Source organism: Squalius cephalus, assembly GCF_949319135.1.
Source record: "Squalius cephalus genome assembly, chromosome: 24".
Classification (NCBI taxonomy): Eukaryota; Metazoa; Chordata; class Actinopteri; order Cypriniformes; family Leuciscidae; genus Squalius; species Squalius cephalus.
Genome location: NC_137145.1, coordinates 13647673 through 13667735, shown reverse-complemented (window position 1 = coordinate 13667735; position 20063 = coordinate 13647673). Strand labels below are relative to the sequence as shown.

The 20063-nt window shown below is 36.3% G+C and overlaps 1 protein-coding gene across 1 annotated transcript; it reads right to left on the bottom strand.

Annotated features, from left to right (window-relative positions):
* Nucleotides 1-22: 22 nt before the first annotated feature.
* rps6kb1a (ribosomal protein S6 kinase b, polypeptide 1a) lies at nt 23-18752 on the bottom strand. The gene is made up of 15 exons (XM_079861831.1): nt 18355-18752; nt 17292-17335; nt 17035-17152; nt 14208-14276; nt 12886-13033; nt 12640-12697; nt 11816-11916; nt 11608-11698; nt 8904-8994; nt 6240-6347; nt 6087-6149; nt 5903-5980; nt 5672-5779; nt 3827-3939; nt 23-3015 (listed from the first exon to the last, which is right to left on the bottom strand). Exons 1-15 carry the CDS (start codon nt 18424-18426, stop codon nt 2754-2756), a joined length of 1524 nt encoding a protein of 507 aa, XP_079717957.1. The 5' UTR covers nt 18427-18752; the 3' UTR covers nt 23-2753.
* Between the last annotated feature and the right edge of the window lie 1311 nt (nt 18753-20063).

Here is a 20063-nt window from a genome sequence, read left to right as displayed (position 1 = left end):
GTTTTAAAATAAATATGAACAGTCACAAAACACCATTTTATTCATTATAAACAATCTCATGTCATCCAGTATTTTTAATTTTTAAAACCAAAATGTTTTAGCACTTCAAGCATTTGCATTTAAAATGCTAAATCTTATCTGCATCTCAATTCTTTTTACAGGCATATTTCTATTTGACTTTATAATCCAGGAAGTTTCAGAATTGGTTACAACCCTGGTTCCTAATGAAGTACACACATTTTCGAGATCAGGTTCAGTTTAACTGAAGCTCAATTGCACACCACATTACATTTTTTATAAGGAACATATAGTAATGAACACTTAGCACCAAGTTGTGTCTTAATATTCCAACATGACTGTAAGAATCAGTGGGAGACAGATTGAAAGGTTTTAAACCCAGGCCATGAGTCTTGTGATTATAGGGACTGGGCTTATGGAAAATATCCAACTCATCAGACTGTCAAAAGTGACACACAAAGCCATTTACGCCACATTACAGGCCCCTCTCCCAGTTAGCATTGCATAGTTTAAATAAACGGTCTATATTTGTGTATGCAAAGGCATAAAGCGATGCTTCCATAGTCAAAGTACCAGTTAAGAGGCAATTTAATTAAGCTGCTGGTCTTGCACAGATTTCAAAATCAAAGGCTTTCACATAAGAAGCCATTACGGGCTGTTAACTGCCACGGCGCAGCAGGCTGTTGTTTATCAGTAGGCACTGTGTTAAGCTTAAAGTATTCACAATCATGCTTTCTGTGCATAGTGAGTACAGATAGTTATTGGCTTGATGGAATCTGCTGCAAAGTCCAGACAGTTCAATCAGAGCAATGGCCTCCAAATGTCCAACCACAATTACAATCTACACCACGGAAATTAGTTCGAGGATGTGAGGTTAACATCACATTCAATCAGTGAGTTACAATGTCTTCAAGCAGAAAACAAGCCTATTTTACATTTCCATGGGAAAAAAAAAAGTGGTTAAAAGCGGTTACACAGCCTCAGACGTAGATGTTCATTGATAACAATAACAGTACTATGAGCACAGTGAAACAAGATACATTAAATCACTGATGACTAGGACCCCTTCTTACATACAGCACAATCCTAACAAGCAGAGTCTGTATCGACCAGACACTTATTGTATCTATAAGAACTATAATACAATGAAAGAGCACCAACAGTCATGAAGAATTCTATATACAGCAATGAAATGAATACTGATTTTTTTTTGAAGGATGAACTATTTTATTATGCTTACATCATTCTGGGTTTACTAGAATATAGATTTTTCTTTCACCTCAACCACATATATCTAAGCTTATTTCATCAAAAGTCAACAGAACAATAAATAATCCAGTGGTTTTCGCTTTATCTGGTGTATTTATATACACTGCACATCTTGAAAATATATTTAAAATCCCAAGATTTTACCTTTTATCCTTAATAATAATACAATTATTTTGACTCCAAGATCCCCAAAGAAAGAAGTACTAAATACAAAATAAAGAGGGCTCATCTTTTTCTTTATGTAACTAATCCGGCACTCTTGATTATTAAGAATAAATCATTTGCATAGTTTAAAAAACTATCTGGCACTTGGAAAATAAATAAAATGAAAACACATATTTAGAAAGAAACATGAAAAAAACAACTGTTTAGGAAACCATTTCATAATTGTCTTGCTGTCTTCAATACTAAAGTGAAAAGTAAAACTGAAAAAAGGATGTTCCACCAATTGTTTTCACAAAAAGAGGACATCATATTAATATTAGTGGCAATAGATGTAGCTTAGAAAGTACTGGTACTCTAGATTAAGAGGATTTATCTAGCGTTATCTGGTAATTAAGTATTTTTTAATACTCTTTGGTCAAAATAATGCATACTATGCAAAAGAAAAACAGTGATTTGATGTCCAAACGCAGGTAGATTCATACTCAATTGTATGAATTTTAAATGTAAATCAAGAACAGACGAAAACAAGGGAAGAATGTCTTGAAGTCATCCAACACTGCCTGATGCATTGCACAAAAGAAAAAGAAAAAACAGCTTATATTTAACTTTATAGTTTATCATTGGTTGCCATTGAATCACATCTGTGATTCTAGTAGTCCTAATAACTACTGATGCATTAAGAATCAAACACACTGCAAAATAAACAGATTCCACTGGAATGTAGACCTGGATCTTCTCTTACTTTAAATGGATAGTTCACCCAAAAATGAAAATTCTCTTATTATTTTCTCTCACATAGTTCCAAACCTGTATGACTTTCTGTTCTTCTGTGAAAGTTCATATAATGGAAGTCAATGGGGTCTAAAACACTGAGAATTTTCTTCTTTTGTGTTCAACAGAAGAAAGAAAGTCAAATAGGTTTGGATAAACTCTCTCTTTAAACGCTATCAATTATCACGAGAAGCTCAGCCTCAGTCTCTCAGACCAAACTTCAAATATAGAACAGAAGATATGCAATTCTTCCTTACTTTTTTGCATGAGCATGGCATATAAAAGAAAAAACTGTGAAATTCATGCTCAAGAGTCGCCTAAAGTGCAAGGTGGTCTCCTTCTCTTTCATAAGCGGCAGACCAACTCACTACGGTGCAAGTAGAGAGAGGTCACAGGCTTTGATCTGAACAAGCTCTGCATGCTTGCATGAAGTATGCTGAGGCGGCAAGTGTTTAAGTGAAGAAAACTGGGTGCAGAAAGGCCTTTGGGTAATTTAATAAATTCCTAAAGTGCAAAACTCAAGACGTTCATCAAAGTTTCATTCTCAAATGCTTGGGTCTCCTGCCGCCCACTGGGTGAGCCTGTTTCCCGACGGACCCTACATTGGATCCCAGTGGTTTTTTGATGGGGAGAGGGGCCGACACCTCCATGCTGCTGTTATTGTCCATCTGCTCCACATTAGACACCTCCATGGGCGGATCAGAGCGCGGCGGGAGAGACGACGCGTTTCTGCTCAATTCTGGGAAGGGTGGACCTCGAGACCAACGGTCTTCCCCTTCAACCTTCACAGGGCTGGAAAAAGCAAGTATGGGATCACGGGTTACTGATTTCTATTCGTGCAAAGCTTCAAACACATAACCAGTATACACATGACCAGATAAGCATGTTCCAGCATGCACAACCTTAGATTTGGTTCTCATTTTTGGTCAACAAATTACACTCAGATAAATTAAATCAATGCCCTTTCCTACAAGATCATAGGGTTGGGAATCAATACATATTTTGTTTAAGTATATATCCTTAATTTTCTTAATATTCTTCAACTTTTTTTCCCCTTAAATACCCACTCTGACGGATTCAGTCAGTTAATTCAATAAAGGATTCGTCATACTGATTCAAATGGTCATTTAATCTGAGTTTATTTTTGAATGATTCCTTTAAAATATGGATTGGACAAAAGTTGCACTGTAAGTTTTAGATGAACTAAAAAGAACCATTTTGTTTGTGAATCAAAACATTTTTGATTCACTAAAAGGACCAGGTCATAATAGTCATCCGTTTGTGAATCAGACCACAACGGTCATGCGGTTTGTTTTTGATTCACTAAAAAAAAAAAAGAAGAAAGAAAAAGAGTTCATAAAAGTATTAATTTGTTAGTTGTCATTGTTTTGCAAAACATGCCATTTTCAAAATCTTTTGAGATGCAAATTTGGTTCAAATATGATTCGGCGGAATGGGAAAAACTAGCATAGAGTGAAAGATTAATTAAAGATCCGTCAAATGAACTCATAATTGGATTTTTTTTTTTTTTTTTTTACACAGCCCTACAAGATCATGAAAACAATACTGTTCAAACCTCAGTGGAATGAGAAAAACACATTACCTCACTGGTGTTCTTGGGCTTCCCAGAAGCTTGCGAGGCGAACGGGATTTTGGCTCAAAAGTGAACTTTTCCTTGATGTTTTCGAGCACAGATGGAGCTATGTACGTAAAGCCCTGAGGAGAGACAACATCCGAGAAAAGATTAAATAATAAAAACAAAAAGAGTTTGGGTAGACAAAAAAATAGATGAGTGTAGAGGATGTGTAATTATGATGAAGCAAAACACACTAACAGCTGGGAAAAAACAGTTTAACAGTAATAATACAGACCAGATGAGAGACATTACTCCCTTCTCGTAAGTTTGTCTACAAAAATAACCAATTTACCACACACACATGCTGACACGCACTCACATATGTAGGTCGGGAGTCAGAAATTAATCTCACATGCATTCTCGAGCGCTCAACATAGCATGCTGATGATAATTAAATTCAAACGGCGTATAAACAAATTTTGGGGCTTCCGTTGGTCTCGTGTTATGTTTGGGCTATGGTGTCACGTACAACAAGGCCTTAGTGCTGATGAGTAATACTATTCTATTTGTCTGAAGAACATCTTTATGTTTATGATAAAAAAATCTGGTATTTTACTACCCATGTAGCTCATCTGGTAGATCATGGCGACAATCTGATGAATGAATCTTTTACAACGCATGTTTTTTTTATACTTGTAGCACATCAAAATATTAGTGAATTTATCTACACTACTGTTCAGTAAGGTTTTTTTCTTATTTTTATTTTTTCAGCAAGGGTACATTAAAGGATGCATCAGTACCCAGTAATTTACTGTTTTCAACATTGATAGCGATAAGAAAATGTTTCTACAACACCAAACCAGCATATATGAATGATTCCTGAAGGATCATGTGACACTGAAGACTAAAAATTCAGCTTTGCCATCACAGTAGGGGTGTAACAATATATCGTGTCACAATATATCGTAATACAAAAATGCAACAATATGTATCGTGAATAGTGACAATATGTATTGTGTATAGTTCACCCAAAAAAAAATTTACTATGTGAGAAAAAATTCAGAGTTTTAGTGTCAGTACTACAATAAAATATTATATATAATGTTGAATATAATGTATAATAATGCAATAGGGGAATATCTGTGTAAAAAAGTGGCCTACATTATTTTAAATGTATCTAGTCAGTGACAGAGAAACATATTCGTCTAAAATAATTCTGTATTTTCAGCTTCAGAATCATGAATATTTTTATTCTGGTGTCTCTATTGTCCTGTGCTTTGGGTTTCCAGCACCAAGTCCAAGAATATTCATTTATACACACAATGTAATATCAAATTTATCAGTTTAATAAACAGTACATTTTTTGTTAACCTTTTATCACATGTCTTGGAGTATCGCAGTATCGTGAGTTCAGTATTGTGATATGTATCGAATCTGACATGAGGGTATCGTTACACCCCTACATCACAGGAATAAATAACATTTCAAAATATATTCAAATAGAAAAGTCATTTTAAATTGTAATAATTCTTCACAATATTGCGTTTTGTACTGTATTTTGATCAAATAAATGCAGCCTCGGTGAGCAGAAGAGACTTCTTTCAAAAACATTTTAAAAAATCTTACCGACCCAAACTTCTGAATTGTAGTGCATCCAAAACCGTAGCCCTTTATATCAGATTATTTATTTATTTTGGCTGATAAACAAAAATAATTATGTTCACCATAGGTGCACTTTGGAAAAGGCATCTGCTACATGCATGAATATAAATTTAACGTTGGAATCACACCAGAGAGTTATAGTGTTGCTGCAAAGAATATATATTTAAAAGAGTTTAGAGATCAATTTAGCCCAAAAAGAAACAAACTGACCAGGAAGACTTGGTTGGCGCTTTCACTGAGCGTCGAGTCATCGGGACTGTCCACAGGAGGCTGACTAGTGAACTTTGAGTCAAACTGGCTAACATCGTCTGCTGATTGCTGCAGAAAGAGAGATCCGTGATGAGTTATTATTGGATACTTCATCATGAGATCTATAATAATGATAATTACAACTAGAAATACACAACAATTTGATTGTACAGAGAGAGAAAACACTCATACCAAAAAAGGCTTGAAGGGAGGTTCAACTTTACAAGCCAGGATATCATCCCAGTTTACGTGTCTGAAGAAGGAGTGGGTCTAAAAAATACAATCTCTTTTTATAATCTACACAACTCCACTATATATGTATATGTCATTTCCTGCTTTTATGATAATGGGTTCACCACGTCAGAAGGGCAGATACCTGGATGTCTACAACATCTCGAGGACCAGCTCCTATCCTCACTGATGCGTTTCTCTTCAGCAGCTGGGAGCGAAACAAACACACACAACCCCATAAGTTGAGAAATAAGACCGAATTCCACACTGTGAAACCTGATTGACCTAAAACCTCTACCTTTTTCAGAAGGTCCCGTGCTTCCAGGGTGAGGTAAGGTGGAAGGTTCAGTTTGCACCTTAGGATTTTGTCAATGGTCTTTTTCCGATTCTCTGCGGTGAATGGCGGCTGGAGGTGAAAGGTTTAAGAGGTTAAGGATAAACTTATTCTCTGTACAAATTCAGAAGACATTTGATATCTTCACAATAATGATTACTTTGTTTTGAAATTTGTCTGAATGGAAGGAAATTATGTTCAACATCTAGTAGAAAATCTTCCCAGAAAAGTGGAAGCTGATCAGGAGGAGCAACTCCCTGTTAATGCAAAAGATTTCAAATTAAATTTCAAACAAGCACATGCAAGTGTAGGTGTCCATATACTTTTGGTTTCAGGTTTTATCTACATTTGTTTCCATCTATGTTATTTTGGGGGTTCACACAGTCAAAACAGTATCTATTTGTTAAAGAGGCCACAAACTAGGTCAACAGAATTATTGGTAAAATGCTCTGTCAATAGAACACCTCAACAGAGATTAGTCTTATTCAGGTCTAGCAATACGGTGTAAGGCAATTAACTGAAAACTAGAGTTGATGAATGGCAGGAGGTTTATTAGTGTCAAACAAAGCCAAATCAAAGTCAAAAACATTTTGTTGAGGCATTTTAAAAAGCCTAAAGGTAAACTTGAGCCTTTCTCTGTGTTGAATATACTATTTTAAACATACACAAGACACCTCAAAAGAAAAGAAAAGTTTGTGTGAAAAAAAACATCATTTTGGATTATTAAATAAAAATGAAAATGTCCTTCTGTTCTAGAGTGACCATAAGCTTGGTCACGAGGCTGTTCTCCATTGATTTCCTAGAGCTGGCCTACTGGCCAAACTGAGCAGAGTCCTGGTTGTTCAGAACTTCTTCCATTAAGGATTATGGAGGCTACATGCTTCTGTAATTTTTTTGGTAGGTTTTCTCTAGATCTGTGTCTTGACACAATGCTGTCTCTGAGCTCTACAGGCAGTTCTCATGGCTTGGTTTTTGCACTGATATGCATTTTCAGCTGTTAGACTATTGAGAGGTTTGTGCCTTTCCAAATCATCCTCCATTCAATTGAATTTGCCATAGGTTAAGTCAATTTGAGGTGTTGTAATATCTACAAGCGAAATTGGAATGCTCCTTAGCTAAATTTCAAGTGTCACAGAAAAGGGAACGAATACTTATCCAATGTATTTATTTCAGTATTTTATTTTTAATCCATTTGCAAAATTGTCAGAAATTAGTTTTATGCTTTGTCATTTTGATGTATGGAGTGTAGATTGATGTGAAAAAAGTCATTTAAAGCAGTTTAACACAAGGCAGCAACATGAAATGTGAAAAAATGAAGGGGTATGAATACTTTATAAAAATAACAATAACTCTTTTTTTTTAAAATTTGCTCATTGTGACTCACATAATGCATATATTTAGCGAAATGCTCTTCTCTAGAGTTAATTTCTAGTTGTGTACACTGAATGACTTGCCTGAAGTAAATGTAATGACATTTTGTTTACAAGCTGTTTTATTGATTGATATTCTTTCCATGGTTGAAACACTGATTGAGCAATTATACCAGATATAAGTCTCAGTAAGTTGTACTGTATCTTTCAACATACCTTTAGATGTTCATTCATGTTTATTCTGTAACTAGTAGCTCCTATATACAGCAATCTATCGCGTCTCAAGAGTGTCAAACGGCATGTATTGTGTGAATTTCATAGTAAAATGGACAGAATTTGAAAGATGAAACAAAAAAGTAACAAAACACAGAGCTTATTGCTATTATTGGTGGTTAAAAATTATTAATAGGCTACAATGCTGTATTTGTCGTGTACACATGCGTACCGAACCGAAGGCACGTACCGAAAATTCACGGGACAAACGTGTACTGTTATACCCATAATTTAAATTTTTAAATAATAGAAAGAGAATTTTATTGTATTCATATTTCACAGTATTACAGTTTTTGGATCAAATAAATGCAGCCTTGGTGAGCATAAGAGACTTCTTTCAAAAACATTAAAAAAATCTTACCGACCGCAAACTTTTGTACGATATTGTTAGTGTTAGAGCTGCACAATTCTGGATCTTTTTTAATATATATTTTTTTAATAATAGAGATCATGATTTTTCCACAATTCTGAATTTACAAATAAAAAAAATAACAGTTTCTTAAAAAATGTCATTACTGCAGTCTAATTTATTTGTTTAATTAATTTAAATGATTTATTTATTATTATTTTTTAATCGGTTTGAATGAATGATTCAATGACTCACTTAGAAAGACTTCACTTGTTTCATTACTGGATGAATCAGCATTTTTGAACTCATCTCTTGAATGATTCAATGACAACATTTGTTTTAACAGTCACTTGTCGCCACCAACTGGCTTATCGATGTAATTGATGAATTGGGTCAGAGTTGAAGCCAGTGATTATAGTTTATAAAGTTATAAATATGGATATTTTTCTTACAAAAATGCATTGCTTCTATATACACACAGATTAATTCTAAGAGAACAGCATTTATTGACCAGCATAATCTATATTTATCAAATGATATAATCTATAGCTTATGGAAGTATTTTGTTCCCATCTTCATGTGAAACTTTAATAAGAAGCAACATAGCAGAGAAGAGATGTGAGAAGGGGCACTCACAGCTCCTGTTACCATGTCATACATCAGGGCTCCCAGACTCCACCAGTCCACAGCTCGGTTATGACCACTTCTCATGAGAATTTCTGGTGCCCTGAAAGAGGGAGAGAACAAGAGAAACAAAGACAGACACAGAATGAATGAATGAGTGAAGAGAGAAAAGGCCAGCGCACCAACCATTTTTGTGCTTATGTCTTTTTTACTTTGACCTTAACTGACACTGGAGGCCACAAATAAGCCTTCGGTGGGCATGATTGATGGAGGCTCTGACCTCTATGAACTGGATAGACTTTTAAAGGGGCCACATCATGGAAAACGTGACCCTATTGGATTTTAAAGTTCAAGTTGTTAAACTTCCACAACCCAAAGCTTTCTAGCCTACACAGACCATTTTTTAAACTAAAGGCTGGAATCCATTACACAACTTCTGATCAGCTTTCAAAACACTAGGCATTATACACTTTCTGACTTTGTTAGGCTACAGAAAGGGGGGGGGGGGGGGGGGGGGCTAATTTGGGGCTAATTTGTTATGCATGTTATGTAAATGTACTTTTGTTTTATTATTGTATTTGTATTGTATTGTATTGCAACACTGGTAAATAGAGGAAAGCTTCGGTTTCAATACAACGCATCAAACACTACGATATGTCAGGGTTTTTCCTGGGTCAAAATTGGTCTTCGGTGGTGACTGACCGACATGGTCATCCACACACAGCAAAGAGCACCCTAGTACCCACATGATCCGCAAGCCCAATATTGACAATAAATGTTAAATTTAAAATACATACAAAGAAAAAGTTTGTGATTTTTTAGGTAATTTACTACACATTGTCATAGGCCTATACATACTGTGGATTATTAAGGCTAAATTTTACTAAACACTCTTGCTAAATGAGGTAAGCACACTTACTTTCTCATTTCAGATTAGGGGTGGGAATCTCTAGGCACCTCACGATTCGATTCGATTACGATTCAGAGGGTAACGATTATCGATTATTAAAGATTTTTTTTTTTTTTTTACTTACTTACTTGGTACTTTTAAAGCAAAGTATTTATTATGACCCATAACAAACTTACTTCCATCTTCCTATATTAATTTTATTAATAAAACAAATGGAAGTGATTTGAACATTGCAAAGAACCAACAGGAAAATAAATGTGTGCCTGTACTAGCAGCGTACTTGTAAATTAATACAAACTTCAGCATATTCTGAATCTCTAGCATTTAATAATAGACTTCTTACCAACATCCTCTTGTTATTTCCAATGAGCAATATAATCCTTCAGACAAAAAAACATTTTGCTGTAGCAACAGTTTTTGTTCAAAAATATAGAATTATGTACCAGCAGTTCTCATATAATGCTTGTGGACTTGCGCATATTCTGAATAATTAGTAACATACAAAGCCTCTCTTATTCACAACTAAATAATAAAGAGTTATGACTTGAAAGGTTTGCTGTATACCACAATCAAAAACAGCTTATGCAAAAAAAAGTGAATGAACATCTGCAGAGAGCACAGTCAAAATGTAACTTTTTTTGTGACTGGCATTGCACATATTGCAGGGCAGTACAACGTACGTATAACAGATCGGTTTACAGTATATTGATGTGAAAACTAAATAGGCTACTGAAAGCAGCTTTCATACAAAAAAATACTAAATAGGTAACAATGAAATTGCCAATTTTCCATACGCTAGCTTTTAATGAAGCTAGCGTTTCCATTCATTATAATGAATCGGCTCAAAGGAGTCATTAGGTCGCGAATCGGACTTTAGCGGACGTGTTGTGTGGGAATCCTGGCTGTTAGGACATCACAAAAGATTTGTCAACACACACAAAAAAAACCCACTTCAAACCCACTTCCCCACTTTTTTTTGCGTTTATTTAAAGTTATGTCAGCTGCATGTGCGGAATGCTTGTCACAAGTTGTAAGAGAAGATAAGGCAACTTTTTTTTGACTGCAATTCACACCCAGCGCTAATTCAGCAAAAATATTCTCTGAATGCACCACGTGAAACATGGATTTGGTCTTCCGACCTTTAGGATCAGTTGATTTTGATGCGAGGGAGAGAGCAAAGACAGAACTGAAGACGGAGAGTGCCCGCGCGGGGGTGGGGTGCTGTGATCGTTCTCTCCGTCACTCCGTCAGTAGCCTGCTTCACTCACAAAACCCAATTACAGATCAAATAAGACTTTGGCGGGACAAAAAATCGTTTTGGCGGCCGCCAAAAAAATTTCAATGTAGGAAAAACCCTGTATGTATTCTAAAATTGGCTCAAAATCTCTAACATGTTTTGACTGGATGGAAACATAGTCTGAGGCTAAAAAAATCTGTTTCTGTGCCCATCATATACTACGCAACTTTCTGTGAAATCTGTCAACTCCAACTGCCCAAAATCTACAAACTGGCACAAACTTTCAGCAACTATTGTCGACACAGAAATCTGCAAATCAGGTCGACAATCTGAGCAAAAGTCATGTAGTGTATTCCAGTCTGAAGATGCAACAGCAGGTTGCTCAGAAATCTTCACTGTTGTGTTGACGTCACAACCATGAGTATGTTAAAATAAAAAAACAATATTCAGCAATGAGTGAACTCTGATGAGTGAACTACACTGGTCTTATGCTGGTCTTTTACATAAAGAAGTTACAGTAGCATAAACAAATTATGTTTAAGTGGATGAAAATGTGAGTTTGTACATACATGTACTCTATGGTTCCACAGAAGGTGTGTGTGACGGTACCATCGTGGATCGACTCCTTACACAGTCCGAAGTCCGTCAACTTCACATGACCTGAGATGAGAATGAAATTAGCAAATCCATAGGAGTACAGTCTTTATTGAACAGGATGTGGTGCAAGCCTGAGGACTGTCTGGGACAAAAAGGACAGAGGTGAGTGTGTTTTATTACCATTGTAATTGAGCATGATGTTCTCTGGCTTCAGGTCTCTGTAGATGATGCCTTTCTGATGAAGGTGACCCAAGGCCATGGAAATCTCTGCCAGATAAAAGCTAAAAGGAGTTTTTGTAAATAAATAAATAAATAAATAAATAAATAAATAAATAAAAAGTTCAAATTAAATAATAAATTTAATTAGAAAGGTAAATGCTTTCCCAATCCATCGATTTAAATTTTTTGTTACACAAATAGTTAACCCCAAAATTTCTTAGTATTATTTTCTCACATTCATGCAATTTTTAAACCTTTATACAGTTATTTTTATATTTAGGGTTTAAAAAAAAAATCCTATATAATTGAGGGTTCAAAACATTTATAATATATAGTGCAAGTACAAGAGTCACAAAGACCACATTTGAGGTACTTTTACAGTGCTTTCTACCCCCTTTTTAGAGCACTTGTTGTATTTAAAACACCCATGTATATATATATAAAATGTCATGGTCACCATTTCCAATAATTTGACAAGCAACTTCATGTATTTGTTCTGACAAACAATCAAATCAACATTGGGCCAGCTGTCCAAACTATATCTGTAAAGCCAATGCTTTTTGAAACCTCCCACAGGAGATCAATGTTTATACACAACAGAAGTGTATCATCCAGATAGCAGACAGGTCATCTTGACCCATGAATGATCTACAGTAGTCAACATTTGAAGTGGTTCAAAAAAGTTCAAGGCAAGAACGGGTATTGTTCAAAATTCATGTATAACTTTGATGAAAGGTTTTGATCCACTTCAAATGTTGAGTACTGTATGACAAAGCCTCACTCACCAGGCTGTGTCCTCCAAGAAGATCCCCTCCCTCTCCAGCTGCATGAACAGCTCTCCACCTGTTAGAGAAAAATGACCTTGATTCAGATACATTCTCTAAAAACATGAATGCTATTTTGCTACTCGAGACAATTTACATTTTAATATTTTTCTGAAAACCAAGACTAATTCAAATTGATTTTTTTTCAGGATTTGTTGACTTGAGCTAAAAAAAAAAAAAAAGCACCAGTAGCTTTGTTGAACTCACCGCTAAGGTACTCCAGGATGAGGTAAAGTTTGCCCCCCGTCTGAAAGGCATATATGAGATCCACAATGAAGGGATGCTTAACTTCCTCTAGGATGCTCCTTTCTGCTTTAGTATGAGCGGTGTCCTTTGCATTGCGTGCAATCATGGCCTGTTGAACAAGACAAAAGCAACATAATCCATTAAGGAAAGCTGTGTACACAGACACCGTTTGCTCTCCTTCCATCCTAGAATGGTTTAAAGCAGTGTTTCTCAACCGGTGGGTCACGGAGTGTGTAATAAAAGAAACAACAACAGCAGCCAAATGTAATTCTAAATGTTGTTCTGATGCGAGACTTATTTTAAAAGATGTGCTTGAAAGCTGTTGACTCTTCTGTCAGATGCAGTTTAAGTAAAGAGTGCCTGAGAAAAACGCATTGTCCTGATTCAGTATTAGCTGTCAGATGAGATGTTGTCTGGCTGTATGTCATTATTCCAACATTATAGAAAAACAAACTTGCTTGTCCTGTCAGATGTTATACTGTGCTTGTGGCACGCACACTGCTGATATTTAACAGCCTTACCATGTACTAAATACTTGGTTCAAGTTCCTAGAAATTAGGATCACGGGTAATGACCACAGGAAAATGTGAGTCCCATGGCCAAACCCGTTGAGAACTGTGTAATGATCTACTGGTTTACAGTTACAAAGAGCCAAAAATGTGACAAATGCAAAAATGCAACATTCCTTAGAGATTATTCATAGATGTGAAGCAAACTACATCAATACAACCTGTTAACCAGCAGGACGAGGCATGATGGAACACCAGTGTTGGGTGTAACTCATTACCAAGTAATTAATTACTATAATTGAATTCGTTTTTTCTTTGAAAAAGTAAAGTATGGGATTACTTTTAATTACTTCTGATGTATTTGCATTAAATACCGTATAGAACAATTATTCTATATAAAACAATAGTGGATTTAACATCAAAATGTAATGTGTATGTAAACATGTGTTTTTAATGTAACCTCCATTTAAATACTTTGGTCAGTTCAAGGACAATTTATGCAATTTTAAATTATTTTCATTGAAAAGAGCAGTTTCATATATATATCCTTGTATTGTTCAACTGGTCAAGGTTGATATAGGATTTAGAAACTAATGCAATACTTTGATGAGAGTAATTAGAACAGTAATCTAATTACACTGTTGAAGATGTAATTAGTAGCTAGTACTTAATTACTTTTTTAAGAGTAACTTACCCAACACTGCGGAACACCCATGCTGATTTTCAGGGAAAGATTAATTAATGGGAATTATTGGGAAATATACGAGGCCATACCTTTTTCAATACTTTCATGGCAAATATCTTCCCAGGAGTTGCCCCAGTTACCTTGCGAACTTGAAAAACCTGTTTTGAAACAAGAGGACTGTTAACAGGTAAAAGTCAAAAGTCTAATTAAAAATGGTTAGATCGTTAGATCTACAATCCAAATCTGCAAACAAAAACAGCATTAAAGACTATGTATTATGACTATCATTCAAATAGTCATGACTATGACTATCATTCATTTAGGGTCAGTATGATTTGTTTTTAAAGAAATTCAATCAATCAATCAACTTTTATTTATATAGCACAATAAAAGCAACAGTAGTTGGCCATTGTGCTGTACAACAGGATAAATATCTAAAAAACAAGAAAGACTGTAAAACAAATGATAAAGGGAGTTTACATCGTAAACACCAATTCAAAAATTCAACATTAAAATCAAGGATAGGCTTAGTTGTAAACCTGTGAAAAGAGGTAGGTTTTTAACTTCTTAAGATCTCTTATCTTAGGGATATAGGAACACTATTCCACAATTTTGAGCCAACAACAGAAAAAGCTTGGTCACCTCTCGTCTTAAGTCTAGATCTCGAAACCATCAGCAGTCTTTGTTGAGATGACCTTCATGATCTAGCAGAGTTATTTAATTTCAAAAGGTCAGAGAGATAGTTTGGAGCTAATCCGTTCATGGCTTTAAAAAGAAAAAGCAGAATTTTCAAATCAATTCTGTAACAAACTGGCAGCCAGTGCCACGAACGCAGTATTGGGGAAATATGATCAAACTTCCTTGTGCTAGTAAAAAGTCTGGCTGCTGCATTCTGAACCATCTGAATACGACTAATATTGGATTGACTCATTCCAATATAAAGAGAATTACAATAGTCAAGTCTATTGATACTGAAATTGTAACAGTTAAACTTCACAGACCACATTTCTAGAACAGCCCGGTCCTTCAGATTTGCCTTATACAACATTAGCAAGATCAGGTCCTTCCTATCGGAGCATGCAACACAATTCCTTGTCCAAGCTCTTGTTCTATCTAGGCTGGACTATTGTAATGCTCTCTTGGCAGGCTTTCCAGCATATACTGTCAAACCTCTGCAACCGATCCAGAATGCAGCAGCAAGAACGGTCTTTAAAGGTCCTGTTCTTCGTGATCCCATTTTTCAAACTTTAGTTAGTGTGTAATGTTGCTGTTAGAGCATAAATAATACCTGTAAAATTATAAAGCTCAAAGTTCAATGCCAAACGAGATATTTTATTTAACAGAAGTCCCCTTTCAAAGCATACAGCGAACGGCCGGTTTGGACTACATCCCTCTACTTCCTGCTTTAATGGCGTCAATAGAACAGTTTTTTGACTAACCTCCGCCCACAGGAATACACAAAAAAAGCGGGCGTGGTCTTGTTGCGCTCCCACGGAGAAGAGGAGCGTTTGTAGAGTGTGTTTGTCGCCATGTCGTCGAGACGCTGTTATTTTCATCCCGGAGTCAAATCACCTTTGTTTGGCCTTCCCTGAGCGCATGCATCTCCACGTTATGGTAAGAGGCGTGACCTTTCCGGGCAACGTGCGCTAAGCTGCTGTCGAATCACAACACAGGAACCGCTGGCACAATCAAAACTCGTTACGTATTTCTGAAGGAGGGACTTCATAGAACAAGGAAGTCATCAGCCCGTTCTTAGGACAGTGAAAACAGTGGTATACAGATAAGTAAATTGTGTGAAAAATACCGTTTTTTTACACGCGAAACATGAACACATGTTATATTGCACACTGTAAACGCAATCAAAGCTTCAAAAACACAGGAAAAACAGGACCTTTAACAACCCGAAGAGAGTGCATGTCACTTTCATCAATTTGCACTGGTTGCCAATAGCCGCTCGCAAATTCAAGGCACTGATGTTTGCCTAAAGAACAACCACTGGCTCTGCACCCCCAAACCTAAACGCACTACTTCAGACCTATGTGCCCTCCAGAATCTTGCGTTCTGCAAGTGAACGGCGCCTTGTGGTGGCATCCAAAGAGGCACAAAATCACTTGAGATCTTGAGTAGCTGAGTCTTTAGCCACTTTTAAGAAACAGCTAACAGTGATGTTTGAACAAATTGTTCTTTTGAGCCGGTTCATATTAGGAAGTAACCGGTCGAGCTGGTTCACTAATCGAACTGAATCGAACTTTAGTCCCAGGTTGATGATGCAAGACGCACAACCGAAGTCAACAAGAACCGAATGAGCCGGTTAAACCAACTGCCGAAGTTTGCCAAGGATTACCGAGGATTCTTATGAGTTGAAGTGAGTTACTATGCAGGCCTGTGGCACGTACTGGAAATATGCTTATTATGACTACTGTTATTGAATAACATTTTATTAAAACCAGCAAAAACCTTTCTGTCGAGAAATGTAAATAAATGTTACTATAGTTTATTGTGCATGCAGATTATATTTTGAGTTATTCCACAAAATATAAATATAAATATATAAATATATATATATAAACTTGCTATGTGTACTGTGCTTGGCTAGACTAACTGGGACTTGTCACAGCACTTGCATATTGTTGTCCTATTGTTTTGACTGCTTCTATTGTTCTCCTCAGTTGTTACATTTTGAATAATTTAAATTGTAATATCTCACAATATGTATTTATTTTGACTGTATTTTGTTCAAACACCCGCAGCCTTGGTGAGAATAAGAGACTATTTTCAAAAACATTTAAAAAAAATAATCATACTGACCCCAAACATTTGAAGGGTAGAGTGCGTTATTTTGCAGCCCACATTATGTGTCCAAAACACGCCACATGCAGGGAGGAAACACTGAGTAGCACTGCTAGTCTTGCTTACCTTTCCATATCCTCCTTTACCCAAAACACGAAGCAACTCAAAACATTCCGGACGAATCTGCTCCGTGCCTTGATTCACACTATTTTCAGAGATCTCGAACTTCTCGCAGTCTTCCATACTAAAATATAGAGTATAAGTACATTCAAATATAAACATGGAATTGCCTTAAGGAGAAGACAACTCACTTTTGGAGAAGCTAACTTCAAAATACACAAATATAATTTTGTGCATCCAAAAGTGCACGGTGGCATACTCACAATTCAAAGCCACTGCACTGATCCATGCATTCATTCATCTTGGCCTGTGGAGGAAAAAAAAACTTGTTGTGTTTCTGGTAGGGAGTTTTAGGTGTGGATTGCAGTTTTTGTATCTCTGCAGCTTTTTCACCAATTGCCAAGTGTGCAGATCTGACACGGCCATTAAAGCTCAATCTATACCAATGACTGATGCGCACTGGCTCTCCTCCATCAACCGGACTATCAAGGTCACTGATCGCTATTATCACATTACAGGACCCAGTCTAACAATGGAGATAGTGTCAGACCACTGTAAGCCAGACCTACAACGTTTTTTGTTTTTTTCTAGTTTCAGAGGCAATTCAGGAGCAAAGCCAGTTTAAAAATCTGACAAAGAACTAGTCAAACTTTTGAACACTAAAACTCTATCTTGCTTTAGTTTCAGTGGTACATAAACTAACTGCCTCTTAAGTTCTTTAAAAGTTCATATTTCTAGTCATACAAGTTTGAGTCATCTTCATACACCTGAAGTGATGCTGCTGGGTATCCAACAATCCGGTTTAAGCAGTTAGCAGTGTTTCTAGCAGGTCTGAGTCAGTCATTAACTGGTTGACCTTCTAAAAATCAACTGGAATATCTTCAGTTTGACCAACTGGTAGCTGGTTTGTTGCTGGTCCACCATCTTAATAACCAGCTTTAACCAACTAATGACCAGCTTAGACCAACTAGAAACCAAGCTAGAATTCAAAATATATCTTATTTAAACAGACATGTCCACCTATAATAAAATACCATTACCATGGTTAATTACAATTACATATATTTACACACACACCATGGTAAGTAACTGTTACTGTAAATTTGTCGTTTGTAAAAAAAAAAAAAACGAACCTGTAAATCACATAGATAATTCAGTAGTATGGTAAATCTTACAGTACCATTGTTGTCATCTATTAGTTTAACATAGTAAATTACACAGCACAGTCAAGGTACTTTTATGCCGAGTTTTGAAACGCTTATCGATTCTCTGGCCGGTCCAGGCGATGCGGAAAATCTGGAACCGGGCTTGTTACCGATTACTTACCCCGTCAGGGAGCTCCTCATCTGACATGCTGTCCTCCACCGGGTCCAGGTCGATATCAAACACACCAGCCATGGTAACAGTTTATTTACACGCACCAATACCGGAATAATGTTGAATCTCGACGCCTCATGTTCCCACACGAGTCACAGACGCCATAACCGGGTCCAGTACGCATTACGCAACATATCCTTACAGAGATTAACTAATACCGGTAAACGACCACGGCTAACAGATCACTGAGCGTCTGTGCGCATGTTCCTGAATGTGTAAAACAAATGCCAATCAATTAATTAGCGTTTTTATTCATTTAAACACGAGAATATCTTTTATTTTACTCCCGTCGTTTTGTATCTGAGGTAAGTGGGTGTATAGATAGAAATACACGTCACTCTCTGTGTATAGGAAGCAGTTTTACTTTCAGTACCGCTTCACTGCCAGTAGGCGTCGACAAAAGACTGACAATGTTTTGCTTTTGTCTAGCTTCAACATTCGTGCTGTTACAGCTCAAAGACACACAGATGACACAGCTACTGCATTTTCAGTGATTTGCCCATGTGTTTCAAGCTTAATTGATTTAATAATAAAATAACTGATTTTAAATATATAAGTATAGTACTGTAGATTAGAATTGTATATAATACATGCATTCAAGGTATTTTGAATAGTGGCCTATTCAACCAATAGGCCATTTCAGTAACATAGAATGTGTGATCATCTTCAGATAATAATATTATGAATATAATCTGGGTTAGGGGACACATGTATTTTGTTTTGCTTGAATAAGGTGTAGATAGGCTACTTCTGTTTGGATTTTGAGATCAGTGATAAATGTGGAAGAAAAGTTCAGTCCTTTTGCCACTACTGGATTATTTGTGATTGTGAAGGGTACTTCTGTTGAATGGGGGTAATTCTTTTCAAACCTTTTATCCTGTCCTTTACTTTAAAATGTTCAAAAGTCAGCAAGCTCGCCAAAAGGAATGTTCAGAAGAAAGATGCGAGCTCACACACTATACATTGTTACAAAGTGCTGGGTAGCCACAATTCTCTGTTCCCTACTTTATAAAACCACATGAATGGATCACAATGGGCACTTTGTGTCACATATGCTTCAAGCAGAACAAAAAAAACAAAACAAAAAATCACTATGCAAATTACAGTTACAGGGACTTTCCAAAGTTTTTTTTTTTTTTTTTTTCAAAAAGCGGCATACTAACTCATTCATACTTTACACAACCTGACACCAAAACATTGTGTATCACAATGTATGCTGTTGATGCTATAACAATCAAACTATTTTAAGCTGTATTGTTTTAAAAACAGGCCTCAGATTGTAGACACAGATTGTACACTGTTTCCCCCAAAAATGTGGCAATTTAGAATGAGAGAAATGAAGGAAGCTAAGAGTTATAAAACTCTCCATTTTTCTGCTCGTTTTAATAATACATACCTGTGGGTTTCTGTGGCATGTGCAGATATGCAAAGCTCATGCATATGTGAGAGTTTTCCTGGGTAAAGATACCTAGGATCTGCGTCAGGTAGGGTAACATTTACACTTGGGTTCTTCTGACTCAATCTGGGTGTGCCAGTGTTCTCCTGTTCGGTGACAGCACATCATTGATTCATGTGACAGTTAAATCCCCTGATTCACCTCCACATCAGACTTTTAGTTATGAATACACTTGCTTTTGACATCTGTGATGGGTTTTTCT

Bases quoted from the DNA above. Each gene is read 5' to 3' on its own strand.
- rps6kb1a (XM_079861831.1), bottom strand. From the start codon at position 18,426: ATGGCTGGTGTGTTTGATATCGACCTGGACCCGGTGGAGGACAGCATG. The intron at 17,153-17,291 runs GTGAGTATGCCA...TCTATATTTTAG, and splicing joins CAGTGCAGTGGCTTTGAATT to TATGGAAGACTGCGAGAAGT. The intron at 11,699-11,815 runs GTAATAAAACAC...TTCTCATCTCAG, and splicing joins CATCATGCTCAATTACAATG to GTCATGTGAAGTTGACGGAC.